The 18,516-nt window shown below is 38.3% G+C and overlaps 1 protein-coding gene across 1 annotated transcript in view; it reads left to right on the plus strand.

Moving 5' to 3' along the window:
• Window positions 1–1,276: 1,276 nt before the first annotated feature.
• LOC146000335 (ankyrin repeat domain-containing protein 49-like) overlaps window positions 1,277–18,516 on the plus strand; it is a 31,837-nt gene continuing 14,597 nt past the window's right edge. The window contains exons 1-3 of the mRNA XM_083137901.1: window positions 1,277–1,300; window positions 4,801–4,980; window positions 15,402–15,562. Of these exons, the coding sequence (XP_082994027.1) occupies window positions 4,839–4,980; window positions 15,402–15,562 (303 nt within the window). The 5' untranslated portion in view covers window positions 1,277–1,300; window positions 4,801–4,838. The remainder of the gene's footprint in view (window positions 1,301–4,800; window positions 4,981–15,401; window positions 15,563–18,516) is intronic.

The raw sequence follows: 18,516 nt of genomic DNA on the forward strand, positions 1-18,516 counted from the left end.
AAAAACGTAAATATGTAACATGGTTAAGGTTTTTATTGGAGATGAAAAGTAGAGGGACTACGGTGGGAAAATCCAACTCGCCCGGGTGAAAATTTTATCTTGAGTCGCGGGTCCGAACTCCTATCTCCGGACACCCAAATGTTAACCTCCCTTCCACGTAGCGCACCCTGTACTGCACTTTGCAGACTAACGAGGCTGTGGCGTCTGGTCGTGTTGTGTGCTGCCTTTCATCCATTTCATCTTATTACCATTCATCTTCATCTTCGTGATTAGCCAAAAGTGGCAGAAAAGCGAAGTTAAATAAAACAAATCAATCAATTAATTAAATAAACCAAGTGCCTCACATGTAATAAGAATAATAAAGGCAATGAAGTTCATTATTAATGGGTTAATTCTAATAATGTGTTTAATAATAATAATAAAACAGGTCGATTGATAATAATGGTTATTGTAAGTCTTTCTTCGGGGGCTCCAGGGTCTGAACCTCTGGACTGTCCCTCCAAATACGCCCTTGGCTTCTTGGTTATCCTTCCTTAGTTACTTTCGCATATGTATTCCCCATGGACGTCCGCAGGATTTTTTCCAGGGAGGGGCAAGGAAGGTACTTTTTTCCAGGGGGGGCAAACGAAGGCAAATTTTCCCAAAAAATAGTGTTGTTCCCTAAAAAACATTGCTTAAATTTGAATTTATGGTGTTCATGCAATAATTAACACATATTATTGTGGCTAAAATGAAATTATATGTGTGAAATACATATTTTTTGGTTGACTTTCATTTTCCAGGGGGGGGGGGCACGGCCCCCCTTGCCCCCCTTCCGGACGCCCATGGTATTCCCGCTGTTATTCCATTCGCATGAAATCCATTACGACCCAGTTTATTCCTCCTCTGTTTGTGATGTATTTTATTTTATTTGTTTAAAAAAAATCAAGGAATTGAAATAGAAAATAACTTTTCCTGAACATAAAGAGAACAGATAACATTAAAATATTCTGGTAAATTCGACGTTACACCTGTGTGTGAGCGTATGCGTGCAACGACGTGTTATTATTAAATATTGATAACATGCACCTTATTACCCTGCACAGAGGACAATGACCTTTTATAGTAGACAGAAGGGTGCTTTGTGGGAAATCCAGATTGCATTTCTTGGTTACCTGACACACAAGCAAAACGTTATGTAACGTTGTAGTACTTTCGAATATGCTCAATAGATGGCAATCTTCTTCTTAACCCGAGAGCACCACTTCCAGCCACTGCTGCCATCTATCACTTTTTTTTTGTGGAAATAGTAGTAAACAAGGTTGTTAGAAGTAAATGTCCGTTCGCTTGTTCTTGTTTTGTTTGTTGTTTTTGCCTCTTGGCTGTTGTCAGTTGTTACCACCGGGAAAATAAGCACAACATTCTATTTTTGCTCTGATTAAAGTGCAGATGCAGGGCTGACTTCCTGAACACACTCTCATATTTGGTTGAACTGTCGCTATAAGCTTCATGAATACTGAACACAAACCGGTTGTTACTAATGTTCCTGGATGTTACTATTGTATGTGTTGCACAAATAATAGGATGTCCAGTCCATCCATCCTTTTTTGTTTTACATATTTTTGGATGATTTTCTTTTGCAGTAGTTGGTAAGCTCTCCCATTATCTCTGATCAGAATTTATGTGTTTAATCCATGTGTACATATAATAGAATGGTAAATTTATCAGTTTCTTATTCCAGTATTGCTGTATACATTTTCGTACAAAACGTCTGGCAACCCTAACTATTCATGATTTCGCCTTGCATGTATTACCCAATGCACTTTAGAATAACATTCAAGAACCAAAATACTACTATGTTCACTTTAAAATTGTTAATTTACATGACACTCCTTAAACGTTTTTATTTTTATTTTGGTAAAAGTTCGGGGTATACCAAGTTCGGTATATCGGAGACATATTTCTTCATTTTTACACAAGAAACTACGGTAAGAATTGACAATATAGAGAAAGTCTGTAATTTTGTTAATTTTCAGTATACTAACTAATTTTGGCCTCCAAATCACGAATCTGGAAATTGTACATTTTGATGAAACATTGTTCGTTAGCCCCAAAAACCATCCACGGGTAGCCCCACAAACCATTGACATTAGCCCCAAAAACCATCCACGGGTAGCCCCACAAACCATTGACATTAGCCCGAAAAACCATCCACGGGTAGCCCCAAAAACCATTGACGTTAGCCCCAAAAATCATCGACTGGTAGCCCCACAAACCATTGATATTAGCCCCAAAAAACATCCACGAGCAGCCCCACGAACCATTCACACGAGGTTAGGTTATTCCTGTTAGGTCAGGTTCCATTAGCACTCATTTCACCCCTTAATTCATTGTAAAAATAGGGTTCGTACTAAAATTGAACATCATAAATCATTTTCTTGTAAAACAACGCCATGGTTGGAAACAATGATAGGAGATTACATTTTCGTTCGTAAAACTACTCATATACACCTATATATATATATATAAAATTCAATCTACTTTTTTTATTTCAAATTTCCAGACGTGACCCACGGTTTTTTTACAACAGTTTCTTGATTTGGATGGCAAAATTAGTTAGTATACCGAAAATGAACAAAATTTGAGACTTTCTCTATATTGTCAATTCGCTCCGAAACTACTTATGGAAATGAGTTTCTGCAAGCTTTCCAACATTCGTCGAGGTATTTTCTTCCATCGTGGAATATATTTGACCGGGAGATCATGTATTTTTCAAGAGAAATAACTCACCGACGCACAATTGCTATTGCGTTCGCTACGTGAACTGCATGCTGCGTACGTTCGATGACGTAAGCCCCTGTCAGTGTTTCCAACCCATTTTTTTCACTATGCTTGCTTAACTGAACCAAACCTAACCTAACCTTATCGGAAATGATTCGTGGGGCTATCCGTCAGCTACCCGTGCATAATGTAAAATTTTCACACGTGACGAACACGATAGTAGGTATTTTTCGGTGAAGAAGGTTGGGAACACTGTATACCCACAACTTGAGTCAAAATATGCCCACCATAACTTGTTTTACGGAAGGGAAGAAAGGAATAAAAAAAATCACTCTGTATGTGAAAAATTGTCTTCATTTTCGTGTAAAAAGCATAATGGCACCTTGAACTATGTTCCGCACTACACAATTGGTAAGTACAAACCATGCGAAACACAAAATATCTGATTTTAATGTGTCTCCGATATACCGAACTTTTACCTTAACAGTTTTGTTATGATACTTTGCTCCCACTGCTAACGGTTCCAATCGTTTTATGTTTTGTTTTTTAAATATTCCAATAACACAAATACTAATTATTGTAGGATTTTGGAAATCATTGTCTCACACAATTTAAACCTTCCTTAAAGTAATGAGGGTAAAACTTCGGTATGGTCCCAACGGATTTCTTCATTTTTACACAAGAAACTACTTATGGAAATGAGTTTCTGTAGCATTTAGAAGTTCGTGGAGGTATTTTCTTTCATCGTGGAATCTATTTCACTGGGAAATCATGTATTTTTCATCAGAAATATATCTCCGACGCACAATTGCTGTTGCTTTCATTTGCTTGCACTATGTGTACCAAATGTTGCGAACGTTTGATGACGTAACTCCCTGTCAGTGTTTCCAACCATGCCATTTTTTTTTTGCAAGAAGATGACAATTTTAACTATGTTTGCCTAACCGAACCTAACCTAACCTTGCCTTGCATGGTTTGTGGGGCTACACGTGCATGGTTCGTGCGGATTTTTTGGTTTACAGGGCTGTCCGTGCATGGTTTGTGGGGCTATCCGTGAATGGTTTGTGGGGATTTTGCGGTTGACAAGGTTGGAAACACTGCATACCCACTGATGATCTACCACGCTAGTCAAGCTGTCTCGCCATATTGTGTCTTACGGAAGCACAAAAAAGGAAGAACAATAATTACGCCTCATGTCACAAATTGAAGTTATTTTCGTGAAACAAGCAAAATAACACCTTGAAGAATCTTTTGCAATGCAGAATAGGTAAATACGAATGTTAAAAATGACTAAATAAATGAGTGAGAGGTGTTGGGACCATACCGATGTTTACCGTAATGAGCACTGTTTGAGTAATTTATGTTGAAAAAATAAAACTTAATAATCACCTTATGCAAGCATACATGCTGGACAATTTTTTTTTTCCGTTGACAATCAACAGGGCCCAAGTTCCTTTTGTTTTATTGCGATTTCATCATGCTATGCATGCAATCTTTACATGATTCGATTTCGATTTACTTCTGTTAACACATACTGCGGAGTTTTACCAATTACTTAAGATTTTGTTTAATATATGCTTTTGAAGTTAGGATTTTTGGCCAGGTTTGGTTCTCTTAGCATTAAAATGAAGTCCCTAAATGCATTCTACTAAGTTTCTGATTTACTTTACATACATTAATCGCTAAAACTCTGTAGTATGTGTTAACAGACGTAAATCGAACCATTTAAAAATTGCATGCACGGCATGCTGAAATCACAATAAAACAAAAGGAACTTGGGCCCTTGCGGAATGTTAACTTCTTTTATCTTTGCTGATTAGTATATTAAAAATAAATCACATTCTCTCTAGATGCCCATGGAGTGGCACAAACGTTCACTGGCTGCATCACTTTATTATGACGAGAAAAAATTGGAAGTAGAGATAGTGGTAAGAAATTTTATGTGATGGAATCAGCTAGAATGACTAATGTAGTCTCATTTTATATATATATATATATACATATACACTGACAAGCTATTAAATGTTTGCTATCTTTCAGAGACACTTTTTGGATTTGCAAGTGTTAAGAGTAGAAACATGTCCAGTGAAGAAGAAGATGATGTTCTAGCAGACCTGAGGGAGATAGAAAAGATACGTGATTCAAGCAATTATGCTCTTGGTTCTGTTAGTGGCTGGGATGAAGACACTGAAGGAGTTGAAGAAGAACCTAATCCCCATGGTACGTAAGAGGAATTAGAATGCACACACACACAATCAAAACAAGAAAGAGAACATCACTCTAAACAAACCATTACACTCTTCTACTTAATAACTATTCATGTTTTTGTTTTCAGTCTACTGTATGCACTAATAAGCTAATTGGGATTGGATCTATACTGCTTTTCCGGATTCTCTGGAGTAGCGACGTGCAGAGGGGTAAGCTTGTGGGCGGGGCCAGACTGGGTGGGGAAGGGTGCGGGATGAAAGCAACGAAGTGCTGCGCAGTATAAGGGCCGTAAAGCTAAACGCTTTCTGCTGCCAATTTCTTCTCTTATTCTCAACAATGACCTTTCCAGATTGCCAAAGAATTTGGAATATTGTATAAGTTTAACATAAATAGGCTAATAGGGACTGTATCTACTTGATATTTACAGGTCGATAATGTTAATACGAGGGGGTGCTGAAAAGTTCGTAGCCCAACCCAGAAGGGGTGCACGTGGAATGATGAAACTAAACAGTTTTAAAGAACATATCTTGGTATGTACACATGCAAAATTTCATATTAATAAAGGAATCGGAATTGTGGTTTTCAAGCCCCGGAAGTGATCATGTGTGCCCAGCCAGCGATTTTCACAAACATCGAGATCAGAGCCGTCATCAAATTTTTGTTCCACCAAGGAAAGTCGTCAAAGCAAATTCATGAGGAAATCAGTGGAACACTACGGGACTCTCCTCCATCATATGCAGTTGTGAAGAAGTGGGTGGCACATTTTAAACATGGCGATTTTTCAACAGATGATGCTCCACGTGCAGGAAGATCAAAAACAGTGACTGTCCCCAAAATCGTGGATGAAATTCATGACCTTATTCTTGAAAATCGCAGAATCTCAGCAAAACGTGTGGCAGAGATTATGGGCATTTCTCGGGAACGCGTTGGTACCATAATTCATAATGACTTGGACATGCGAAAGCTCTCGGCAAAATGGGTTCCCAAAAATCTGTCAGCAGATCAAAAGCGTGAAAGAGTGAGGACATCAAGGGAAGTCATTGCCCATTTTGAACGCAATGCAGACCAATTTCTGTCACGAATATTAACCATGGATGAAACATGGTTGTACCACTACGATCCTGAAACGAAACAACAGTCAATGGAGTGGCGGCAGTCAGGTTCCCCTCGCCCCAAGAAGTTCAAGATGCAGAAGTCGGCTGGAAAAGTGTTTGCAACATTCTTGTGGGATAAGGATGGAGTCGTACTCATAGACTACTACCCAAGGGTCAGACATTTAATGCAGAGTATTACTCTGAATTACTCACAAAATTGAAAGACAAATGGAAAGTGCAACGCCGCGGAAAAATGAAAAAAGGAATTCTGTTCCTGCAGGACAATGCCCCTGTCCATCGAGCACTACAAACACAAGTGACATTGCATGATCTAGGGTTTCAATGTCTAGATCATCCCCCTAATTCCCCAAATCTAGCTCCGTCAGACTATTTCCTATTCCCCAATCTCAAACAACACTTGAAAGGACGACATTTTGGATCTGATAATGAGGTGATAAGCGCTACGGAACAGTGGTGTGTGGAACAACCTTCAGAATTTTTTTTCACTTGTCTGCAAAAATTGGAGCACCATGCAAGGAAGTGTTTTGCACTTCGGGGGGAGTATGTAGAATAACTGTAAAATTTCATCATTCCACGTACACTCCTTTTGGGTTGGGCTACGAACTTTTCAGCACCCCCTCGTAGATGATTATGATTAATATGTACCAACAGCTTTGGGCCTCTCTGCAGAACTGATTAAGTGAGTCCTTTCAAAATAATGCTTCATAATGATTCCGTCTTAGTTTCCAGTATGTAAGATTTTTACGCACAAAGGAATCTAACGAGAATCCAACAACACCATTGTGTTGTGTTATGCAAGAAAAATTGAATTAATTAAATATTAATGGTTACATATTATCTACACTTTGATGATTTGTGTAAAAATTTGTAATACATTTTTTGGACTTGCTAAAACATTAAAACATGGGTCCCTTAGTCCACCACGGACTCTATTTCCTTCAAAGGGGAGACTCTTGCATCACTACAGACAACGTTTGCCTACTGGTTACGTTAACCATTTTGCAAAATATTGTGTGAATTGTATTATATTATAGTTGAAATACATGTTTTGACACCTGACAAATAAATAGGAATCCCTTGATTGATCCATGACTTCAGGGATTACAGTGTCATCATTAATATTTCATATTAAGTTTCATAGAGAGAAATTCTTTTAATAGGGCGCAAATAACTTTACGGAGCGCCATGGCATTATCTTTAACATTTTTTACTATAGATCGTTTGGCTCCTTGGGCCGACTCCCGCCGCCCCATAGCTATGGCTCTGAACTTTGACTATAATAATAGGAGAGATTGCGAGCGAAGCGATCAAGAAAATTTTACGAAATGTATTTTTTTTGTATAAAATTTGAAATCGAGGGGGGGGCAATTGCCCCTCTGTGCCCCTTGCAAGTGCCCTTGTCCGTCTGGAAGAAAAATGCAAGAAACACATTAGAAACTAATTCCATCATGACTACCCAATTGTCCTGCTATTCTTAGATTCTCCTAGTCTAGTTTTTTACTTCAATGTTTGCTTCCCCTAGAATGGACTTCGGTCCAAGGTTGGTGGGGGGGGGGGGGAATGCCCTCTGCCCCTGTGGTTGCGGCACTGTTTATGAGTGTCTCTTCATCAATTTCACGTCATCACTCATTGTTGCGATTAGCTAGAAGTGGCAGAAAAGCAACGCTAAGTAACAAAAATCGAATATCCACTCCCTCTTTCTACCACATGAATCACTATTATCAAAAGGTAGACTTGAGGAACAAAAATTTAAGCCTTCGTAATGCTTCTAGTGCAAACTCATCGAAGTCTGAAAATCGTTGAGCTCGTTTCGGATGCTTCTTGCCCGGCGTTTCCAACAGGGATGTTCCATCCTTTCCTCGCGATTGTTTCGCTTCCTTCCGGATATTATAGACGGTGGATTTCCCAATTCCCGTTAGGTCAGTTGTCTCCAAAACACATTCATGTAGCTACTGGTTTACCACCTCGTTCAAATAGGTTCTCGAACACATTCAACACTATGCGGCTCTCTCCTGAATGCAGAGTTCCCCTCGACTTCCGAGCTGACATGTTTACTGCGGAACTACTGTACCAAGAATGAGCAGTCGAGTCGCACCCTCCCGTGGATGCCCCTCCCCTCCGCGCGGTCATTGGACGAGGCGCACACCCTTCAACATGCACCGAGAACGCGAACGCGTTCTCTTACTCCAGAGAATCCGGGAAAGGAATATACAGTGTAAAGTGGGACCCTAACAAGCATGTGCCTTTTCCGGGTATTAAACCTGGCTTCCCTTGATTACAAGATGACAAATTGTCACTATGTCATCGAGGAGGCAAGAATTATCTGAGGATCATTCCATGTGTAGTAGCTTTTTATCAAATAGTGCCTGATGATCCATTTAGACTTGACCTCTGACAACTAGCTCCTAAGTTGTAACCACCACAATTTTGTGGATCTTGACAATACATTGAATTTGAAACGCTTGCATCGAAGGTTGAAGCTGTACCCATCCAGTTAGGCAGGAACTCAAACAATCACACATTATTATTGTGTATTTACATCCTGCACTGTGGCCATGCATTACTGAGGCATCATTGTTTGGGCTCCTGCTACGGGACGCTCACAGATTCGAGTCCTGGGGAAAGCGTAACAATATTTCTTCTGAGATTTCGGTTAGCGTTTGGGACTGGCTGCCATCTATCATTGTGAGAAAATTGGGTAGCTACAAGTAAATTGAAATATTCAATACTTTTGGAATGCAACTCCAATGTTATTATAAACGATGTTGGGTCAAATGATGAAAAAGATCCGGTCATAGAAAACCTATGACGACGACTGGGGTTCATTGTGCTAACCACACGTCAGCCCGGAACTGGTTCGATAACCTTTGCTGAGGCATGTGGGAGTGAGGCCCCCAGTCTGTAGGTGCACAAGGGCTGATGCACCATGGGTTGTTATTATTATGTATTTACAGTGTATAGTTATATTAATAATAACCTAATAATAACGTGTGGTCAGCATGGCAAACTCCCAGTCATTGTTGTAGGTTTCCGTCACCGACTTATGCTACTCATTCATAGCTCCCCAGTTTCCTCACGATTGTGGGTGGCCACCAGTCCCGTACACAGGCCGAAATTTCAGGATAAAAGTTGTTACGCTTCCCCAGGAGACTCGGACCTGCATGCGTCCTGTAGCAGGAGACTAAACCATGATGCCTTAGACTACATTCCCACAGTGCAGGTGTGTTTTAATGGTCTCTGGTATTTTAGTGCTTTTTCATTGTAACTTAATTAAAAGTAATGAAAAGAGAATATTCGTAATGTTTTCATTTTTTTTTCACCTGTACTTACAATTGCTCAATGTTTTCTCAACATGTCACATGGCTGTCCTATAATGCATTGGGTACTTTAGTATTATACGAACTACCTCATTTGTCTACGTGTTTGTCTACGTGCATAAATACAGCCTAAATAATATTTTTTCATTGTATTTGTGGTAATGGAACCTAACCTAACAGGCTTAACCTAACCTCGTAAGCATTCCTCGTCACGTAGATAAATGAGTTGTCCGTATAATACTAAAGTCCCATGCATTGTTGCCAATACCAGGTGGCTCATAAGTCAGTTGGCACTAGCAGTTATGCAATACATTGCACCTTTGCCAACTGACTTCTGGGCCACCGTGTACATTAAATCTCTGTGTAGGAGTTTCATAAACACCTAGTTCTTTTAGTTTCCATAGTAGGGTGGGTTTTTGTGTACTCAGAACTCTGTAAGCCTTCTTTATGACAGCATACTGACTGACTGAAACTCCCCTTTACCATGTCTTCACAAACAAGACTTGTGAGATACTGTAATACCTTGCACTTGTTACCAAGTCTCTTTCTATTATGAGCCTCCCCGATGGCGCAGTGGTAGCGTCATTGCCTTGTAATCAAGGGGTCCCGGGTTCAATACCTGGTGGAGGCACATAGTGGTTCGGATCCCACTTTAAACTGTAGGTCCAGTCCCGATTAGCCTTACTGTGCATAAAGTTTACTTAAAACACCAATTCAATCAATCTTTCTATTATGATGTAATAATACACTAAAATCCCAATCACCATAATGAATCACCCTGTATTTTATTTACAAACCTTCATAAAAATATGTTAAATATAAAGAAATGGAATTGACTTCCTCAGACAATTGAAATGAATGTATGTGTATTATTGTTTATGCGATATTTTTTATTAATTATTCTTGATGGTACACAGTGCTTGCTACTATCTCTAACACTTCGTTTCAGTACAATTAAACAGAAATCAAAGTTTTTTGTATCAATCTTTCAGCTTTACTTACATTTTTAGATTAATGAATCCTTAAAACTAACCAGTGTTTAGAAGTAATGAATTACTACTGCATTACAAGGACTAGTTCTTCACTGTAACTAACACAGTAACAAGTATCGAAATTGCATTTAATTAAAGGTTATTTATCTCTGTTTGAATGGTAATGAACAGAATAATAGGTTGCCAAAGAATTTGGAAATAAATTTTGATCTTCATTTAATCATGAGCAAAATTTTTGCTAGACTAATTTTTCAAGTGTAAGGGTTTATTTGAATTTTCTTACCTATGTACAGTAAAACTTCTCAATAACGGACAGGCCTGGGGGAAAATAAATGTCCGTTATTAAGAAGTGTCTGCTATTCAGAGAAAAGTGTAGGATGCTACACAATAGGATAAGCATATTACAGTGTGTACTTTACAAACATGTTTTTTTTCCCTACATTCAAGGAACAAGATACTGTACTACATACAGTGAATTTAAATTTACTAAAGTATCCCTACATACGAGGGCCACTATTTATATTTTGAGCCTTGGCAACACTGATTGAAGTTAGGCGCGATTTGACGTTTGCACGGAATCGTCTGGCATTATTGACCATAATGTACTTCAAATGTTTTGTCAATAGCTTCATTTGTGTTGTTTATGTTGCCTTGGAGATTGCGCGACAACAATAAAATGGAATTAACTCGTGAACATTTTCGTGCGATGATTTTTTACGATTTTCGACTTGGATTATCAAGACAAGAGTGCATCGATCAACTTACTTCCACATTTGGCGATGAAGCCCCATCCTTTGCCACTGTGAAACGCTGGTATAACGAATTTAATCGTGGCCGCCATTCGCTCACCGACGAGATTCGCAAAGGTTGTCCAAAATCAGTTGTTGTTCAAGAAAACATTGATGCTGTGCAAAACCTAATACTGCAAGATCGTCATGTGACATACTGTGAGATGAGGCAACCATAGGCATTAGTTCCACCAGCATATATAAAATATTACATGATCATTTAGCTGTGAGAAAGGTATGTTCTCGTTGGATCCCACACAATTTGACAAAAACTCAAAAAGACGCTCGCGTCAATTGGTGCAAACAAATGCTCAATAAATACAATCGTGGTGCTTCAAAAGACGTATATAAGATTGTAACAGGTGACGAATCATGGATATATGCATATGAGCCGGAACGTAATCAGCAGTCAACTGTATGGGTGTTTCAAGATGAACCCAATCCAACAAAAGTTGTTCGCGCTCGAAGCACATCGAAACAAATAGTCGCCTGTTTTTTCGGGAAAACTGGTCATGTGGCAACTGTGCCTTTAGAGGAACGTAGAACGGTCAACTCTGAATGGTACACAACAATTTGTTTGCCAGAGGTCTTCGGTCAAATACGGAAAAGAAACAAACGCCGTCGGATCATTCTTCATCAAGACAATGCCAGCGGTCACACATCTCGTCTAACAACCGACTTTATGAACAGTCAAAAAAACGAATTGATGGGTCATCTGCCGTACAGTCCTGATTTGGCACCCAATGACTTCTTCTTGTTCCCGAATGTCAAGAATAAATTGCGTGGACAACGATTTTCGTTGGCAGAAGATGTCGTTGATGCGTTCAAAAACCTTATTATGGAGGTGTCTCAAGAAGATTGGAAAAACTGCTTTGACAAATCGTTCGAACGAATGCAAAAGTGTATTGACCATAAAGGAGAATACTTCGAAAAACAATAAAGCAGTTTTCAATGCCAAATTCCTGTTTTTTCATTGTTAGGCTCAAAATATAAATAGTGACCCTCGTACATTACAAATTTCAAAAAAGAAAATACAGTACATGTAGTGTAACCCTTTGTTAAATTACTGCATTCAAATTGTCACACTTCTCAAGATAACTACAGAGAATACTGTCTACTGTCTGCAATTTTTAAAAAAATACGATCGATGAAACAATGCATGCTTGTTCGAAATACTGGCCATTATTGTGTCGAATTCCAGGAATTGCAACAGTTTATTTTCAGCCTGTCTGTTATTAAGAAGTTTTACATTGGCGAGTAATTTTCAGTGTCCACGTCCGTTATTAAGAATGTCTGTTATTGATACGTAATATTGCCATTAAACCCCTAGTATTTTTGCCGGGAAATTTAAAAATGTCCGTGATTTAGAGGTGTTCGTTAGGAGAAGTTTTACTGTATTTTGATAATTCAACATGTAAGGTTTATTGTAAAAATTAATGTTATTTTTAGGTGGTCAACAGAAAAGAAAAGACAATTGATTTGAAATTCAAGCATGCAACTCGTTCTGTGAAATGTAGATATTTTCGAATAAAGTAACTTTTCCTGTTAGGGGCTTTAGATGCAGTAAGATGTTAATATACACAATCGTACGTGTGTTTAATTAATTAATTTTGGTGACCACTGTCACCATCTACAATGGAACTTGTCGGAACTTTGTCCGGTGTGGAGGAACTACAAGTACCAATGTGCATGCTGACAGTCATCACTGAAATTAATCTAATAAATTTAACAGTACATGGATGCATGAGCATGTTCAACGGGTATATTAATAAAGTAAACGTAAAAGTAATCTTCCAAACACATGCTGAAACATTGGTATGTTTCTGCTAGTTTTATTGTAATTTATAGTGTCAGTAGGTCCTGTACAGATTCATAGCCAGAATTTTATTATGGGGGGGGGGGGGGTATCCCTTTTCAGCAGTCTCCATATAAAGGCGAAAAAGTGGTGCAGTAGAAGCCTTGAAGATAAATTTTTCAGATGTTTAATCCTGCTAAGGAAATAAAATTAATTTCCACCATAGACTATAGAAATCGGATATTTGTAGGATTTTGGCGAGCTTCAGCTCTCTGTAGCCCCTCCCCTGGTCACGTGCCTGGTCTACACGTGAGTGACGTATGTATTGCTTTGTACAGTTGTACCACATTGTTGAAGTTTTTGCCTTCCATCCGATATATTGAACTAACTTCTTTCCCGAATATGCCGCATTTATGTGAGTATACTGCACACCCTGGTTTGTGATGGGGAAAAGCGACAAACAGTTATATCTAATATACCGTGCGTTCATTTCGATCTGCAGCCGAGAGATCGGGAGAAGCGTGGCGGGCGGCGCTGACGGAGATGCCGACATTTACGGCCTGTAATGCCCGCTTATTTTTATAGACATATGCAGACATTTATATAAATATTGCAAAACGATCACTAACCTGTGTTATAACACGCAAAAGTTCTTCTGTAATTCATCCAAGTTCTGCTCTTATATACACAAAAAAATACGCTTTAGAAAGGATGTTAAGAGCCACAGATAATAAAACATTTTAATCATAGTTTTGACCAGTAACGTCCTGCTTAAGTTTATATCCTTGAAACGAGTTTTGTGGCGATGGGGATCATTTGGAGGTTTTGAATGTGCAACACTGTATCAAGATTACGCTGTAGAAGAAACCGTTAAAAGTCAATAGTGTTCGTGAGCTTCCTTGCAATCCGAAATATCCGAGCTCGAGTTTTTTGTTCCTTCGCGACTAGATGAAGACAGAGTTGTAAATATAGTGGCGAGCAATGTAAACCAAGAGCGTGTTAATTTCGTACTGTGCGCAAGAGTGTTATTCTTGGTTACTTGCAGTTACTTGTTTGTGTTATTGTAATGTGTATGTGTGACGTGTCAGTGAGACGATTGGAATGCCAGCCGCAAGATTCACGTTAGAACAAAGATTTTTTTTATGTATGACACGTACCTACGTGAAAACAAACTCGTGTCGAGACGTGTGTAGGTAATTTGTACAGAAATTCCCATGCGTTTCAACTCCACACAGAGATATGGTTAGACATCTTGTCCTTAAATTACGAGAAACTGTATCGTTAAATTTTAAAACACCTAAGCAAAAACGACGGATTCTAACCGAAGCAAAACTCGATGATATTGGTGCAGAGTTAGAACGTTCTCCAAACAAACCTCTACACCGTGTTTCACAAGAGGTGGGCGTGTCAAAATCATCGGCACATACAGTCACTAAGCTACTAAAATTAAAACCATACTCTTATAACACAGGTTAGTGCTCGTTTTGCAATATTTATATAAATGTCTGCATATGTCCATAAAAATAAGCGGGCATTTCAGGCCGCAAATGTCGGCATTTCCGTCAGTGCCGCCCGCCACGCTTCTCCCGATCTCTCGGCTGCAGATCGAAATGGACGCACGGTATAATGCACAGTACAATTCAGGTTTAAGAAATGGATTTCGTAGTTATAAGTTGTAAAACTCTTGCTATGCTGATCAAGAGCGAATGACATCATACCTCTTCAGCAAGTCACCTGTTGCTCTGTGGACCAAGAGGAGAATACGAGAATATGTATCGTCTCGTGTAAGTCACTAACCCACTCCACCTCCCATCCTCTTCCTCCACGTTTAGTATCCCAAAGCTTTCACTTCTGTAACCACTTTATTTATTCTGTAATAGATAGATTTTTTTAACTTTTTTCTTTTAGAAAGTGAAAAATCGTGGGAAACACCATAAACTTTTATATGTGTTTTTTTAAGTTGTCATTGCTCAAGAAACCCAACCTGGTAATTTGTATTTGCGTCTGTTGATATATACATGTTATACGCAGTGCCATAGTGGAAACATGCATGGTTTCATGGTGGTTGTCTAAATTATTCCATGCATAATACGCACCAGAGTCTTTGGGGGCAAAAATTTAGGGAAAAAGTGTGCATTATAAATGAGTAAATACGGTACTTGAAATATGTTATTACTTGAGATGGTAGTGCTCCTGTATGCTCAAAGGTAAACACAAAAGAAAAAGAATCTTTGTCCTCAAAAGGATGTTGAAATAAGAAATTACTTCAGTTATCTTATGGTACAGCTATACTCCATCTACTCTTGCTTTTAGGAGTAAAGTGTGTTGTATTTTAAGTTCGATACATAATTTTTGTGAATGTGAAGATTCATTATATTGTTAAAACTTATATATTTATGTGCAGCTCTCTCTTTGCATCATTCTAGAGAGTCCTGCAAAGGAAATCTTGTGGGCAGCTGAAAATGGAGAGCTAGAAATTGTACAAGAATTGATCAACAAAAATCCGTCCCTACTTCAAGTAAGAGATAAAGATGGGTATACACCACTTCATCGTGCTTGTTACAGTGATAATGTTGAAATTGTTGATGTAAGTGTACTTATTCTTACATGCTGCTTATATGTTGTAATTTTTTCTCTCTCAAGAGCATTCTTAATTTGTCTCTAATAATATAATGACCTTTCTGAGTGAAGAAGGACCATATGTAAAATCCACATTTGCCTAAAATGCAATGAACATATTTGGTGAATAAAATCTTAACACCTAATCTATCACATGCTATCACAAGTAATTAAGGCTGTCATATTTTCCAAGAAACTACATCAGACTATTCATGATTAAAATTATCTGATATGCCATCTGGTGAGATTTTCAGCAACTACTGTATGTAGGACACACTGCTGTGTTGAAGCCATTCATAGCATGGGGATTGTGCGAAAGAATAATGTCTGCTGTTCAGTTTTTGGCTCTAAATCAATTTATGGAGTCAGAACAAGTGAGAAGTATTCATGTGTTTCCACCCACCGTGGAATCAACAAAATTAAATTTGTAAATAAATCAGGGAAAACAGAATTGATTGACAGAAGACTGGCATGAGGAGATAACACTGAAATGCGGCAAGGAAATTACCAAGAATACATGAATCTGCTCACTTTATTTTTAGAAAGATGATTATTTGTTACCATGTAAGTAAAGTTTTAAATTGTACTTTAAAAATAAATAAAACATTAATTTTCGAAAAGTCTTGAAGAGTCTTGTCCAGTGCATCCAGATAAACAATATTATGTATGATATTTGGAACATGTGCAAATCAATTAAGTATGAAGATGATCTTAGTTTGAGAATGAATTTACCTCTAAAATGTAACCAGGAAAAGAAAAATGGACATGCTAGTATTGCTGTTTCATTCAGTACAATGTCCTTTTTCAGTCATGAAATCGTCAATTCTCTTATTATTATTAAACCAGCCTACCTTTTTGGAGGAAGAACTGCAACAATATGCTTGCAATTTTTTCCTGCACCAGCTTTTCAAGTACATGTCAGGCTTTATATTCAAATCATTTCAGAGAGCCCCAGTTACAACATGAGGAGCAGATGATATAGCACTGCTTTGAATTACCAGTGCATATTATTAGTAATAGTTTTGTGTGCTTTTCCTGTTATTTTTGCCTCATAATTAAATGTTTCATTTTCAGCACAGCTTCACCTTCGTTATAGTATAAATATATTAACAACTTACGTTTTGCGAGTATCTATGTTGCTCCTGCGATGTTTCGGGATGCAACTGCTCCCTTCTTTAGGCTGTTCACATTTATTTTATATATAATTCATAACCACGTCGATTTCTCCGTAGGTACAGGATATGGGATTGGTAAAAGGTGTGTGGTTAAAAAAAATAAAAATCTAAAACCCATTACAGGTGCACATCATAGTACCATGCTGTTTCCCCGATTAGAAACTGCTCATTGGGATGTTAAAATTTTAAAACTGTGAATAGCCACGGCCCGCGTGTGCTGCAATTGCAATACTCCAAAAGTTTCCTCGTAGAGCGTGAGGTCGGGTGCCTCCCCTCTCTTTCTCCTCTATTTCCCCCTCCTCCTCCATTCCAGTTCACGTCAAGTCTAGCGAGAATTCCTCTTCCATTTGAGCTTGGCGTGCTACTTCCGGGGTTATGTTAAATCCTATTTTTACGTATTCCTTCCCATCCCACTTCTTGAACATCTTCCCCCACATCTCATCGATATTCCCATCGTTCCTGTTTAATTTATTCTCTCTTCCCTTACATATATACGACCCTTCATATACATTCCTTCTTATAGGTTTTTCCTCTTCCCTAAGCACTTTCCGTTTGGCGATTACGTGGCCTTCGTCAAGGATATGTTCGGAGAGCCGCATCTTGGGAACCCCCTCCCTTATATCCTTGTCGTGCTCTCCCCATCGAACATTCATGCTTCTTCCTGTTTGATCCACATATTCCTTGCCACATTGGCAAACTATTCCATACACACCCTTCATCCCTCCCTCAAGAAGGGAGCAGTTGCGTCCCGAAACGGCGCAGGAGCAACATAGATACTCACAAAACGTAAGTTATTAATATATTTCTATTAAATTTGTGAGTAATTCGCACAACTTTCATCATGCTTTCGTTATAGTTTGTGATATTCACATTGTTTTCACAATATTTTAAAATATCGGGTAACTTCAATAACAGCCATGACCACACGCTACTACTACCTACTACTAACTGAACGATGTATCCTATGTACAGTGGCCATATTGGAAGTGACACTAGCGCTCAGATGGTAATTTTAATCATGAATACTTCTCACTGAAATTTAAATGGTGGGTAAACTTGTAAGGTTTGATCTGCTGACAGTGAAACGTGTGTTAGGAGTGCTTTTAAAATGTATGTAAGGGGTGAGGACAGATTAGTGAATACTCTTAACAGTATCGGCTGATATGGGCATATCTGTTATAGGTAAAATTACGAATCTAATATTTTGTTATTTTCGTTAACGTAAGGGTGGAATCCACATGTACCCTGATTTGGAAAATAATTGCCAAAGTATGCTGTGCTTTTGCACAAGGTAAAACTTACTGCACTCGCCTACTGTCAGATTAAAAATTATAGATACTTGAAATTGGACTCCATTCAAAAATTAACCAGTGGACCTACATAAATACAAGTTGCATTAAAATTTAGCTTATTCAGTTCTCCGTTAAGCTATTGTAACCATTTTTTTTTCGAGTATGCCTTCAATTTTTTATCGTCATGAGAACAAGAAAAAAAAGTGCGGGGTTTTTGGTGTTTTCCAAACAACCGCTCTCTTTAAAATTCAATAAATTAAAAATTTGTGGTCTGATCATGATGAAATTGAAATGCAGTGGAGGTTGACAGGTTTTAAATACAATTCTTAATTTTCAATTTTTTAAATAGGCCAAAGAAATGTTCTTATGAATTTTATGAAACAACTTTTTCTGGGCATTGGATACAAATACGATCTTGGTCTTGTTTTGATGCTCTTTGTAACATTTTTTAAAAT

This window comes from Lepisma saccharinum, chromosome 1, assembly GCF_977018435.1.
Source record: "Lepisma saccharinum chromosome 1, izLepSacc3.1, whole genome shotgun sequence".
In the NCBI taxonomy this organism is placed as follows: domain Eukaryota; kingdom Metazoa; phylum Arthropoda; class Insecta; order Zygentoma; family Lepismatidae; genus Lepisma; species Lepisma saccharinum.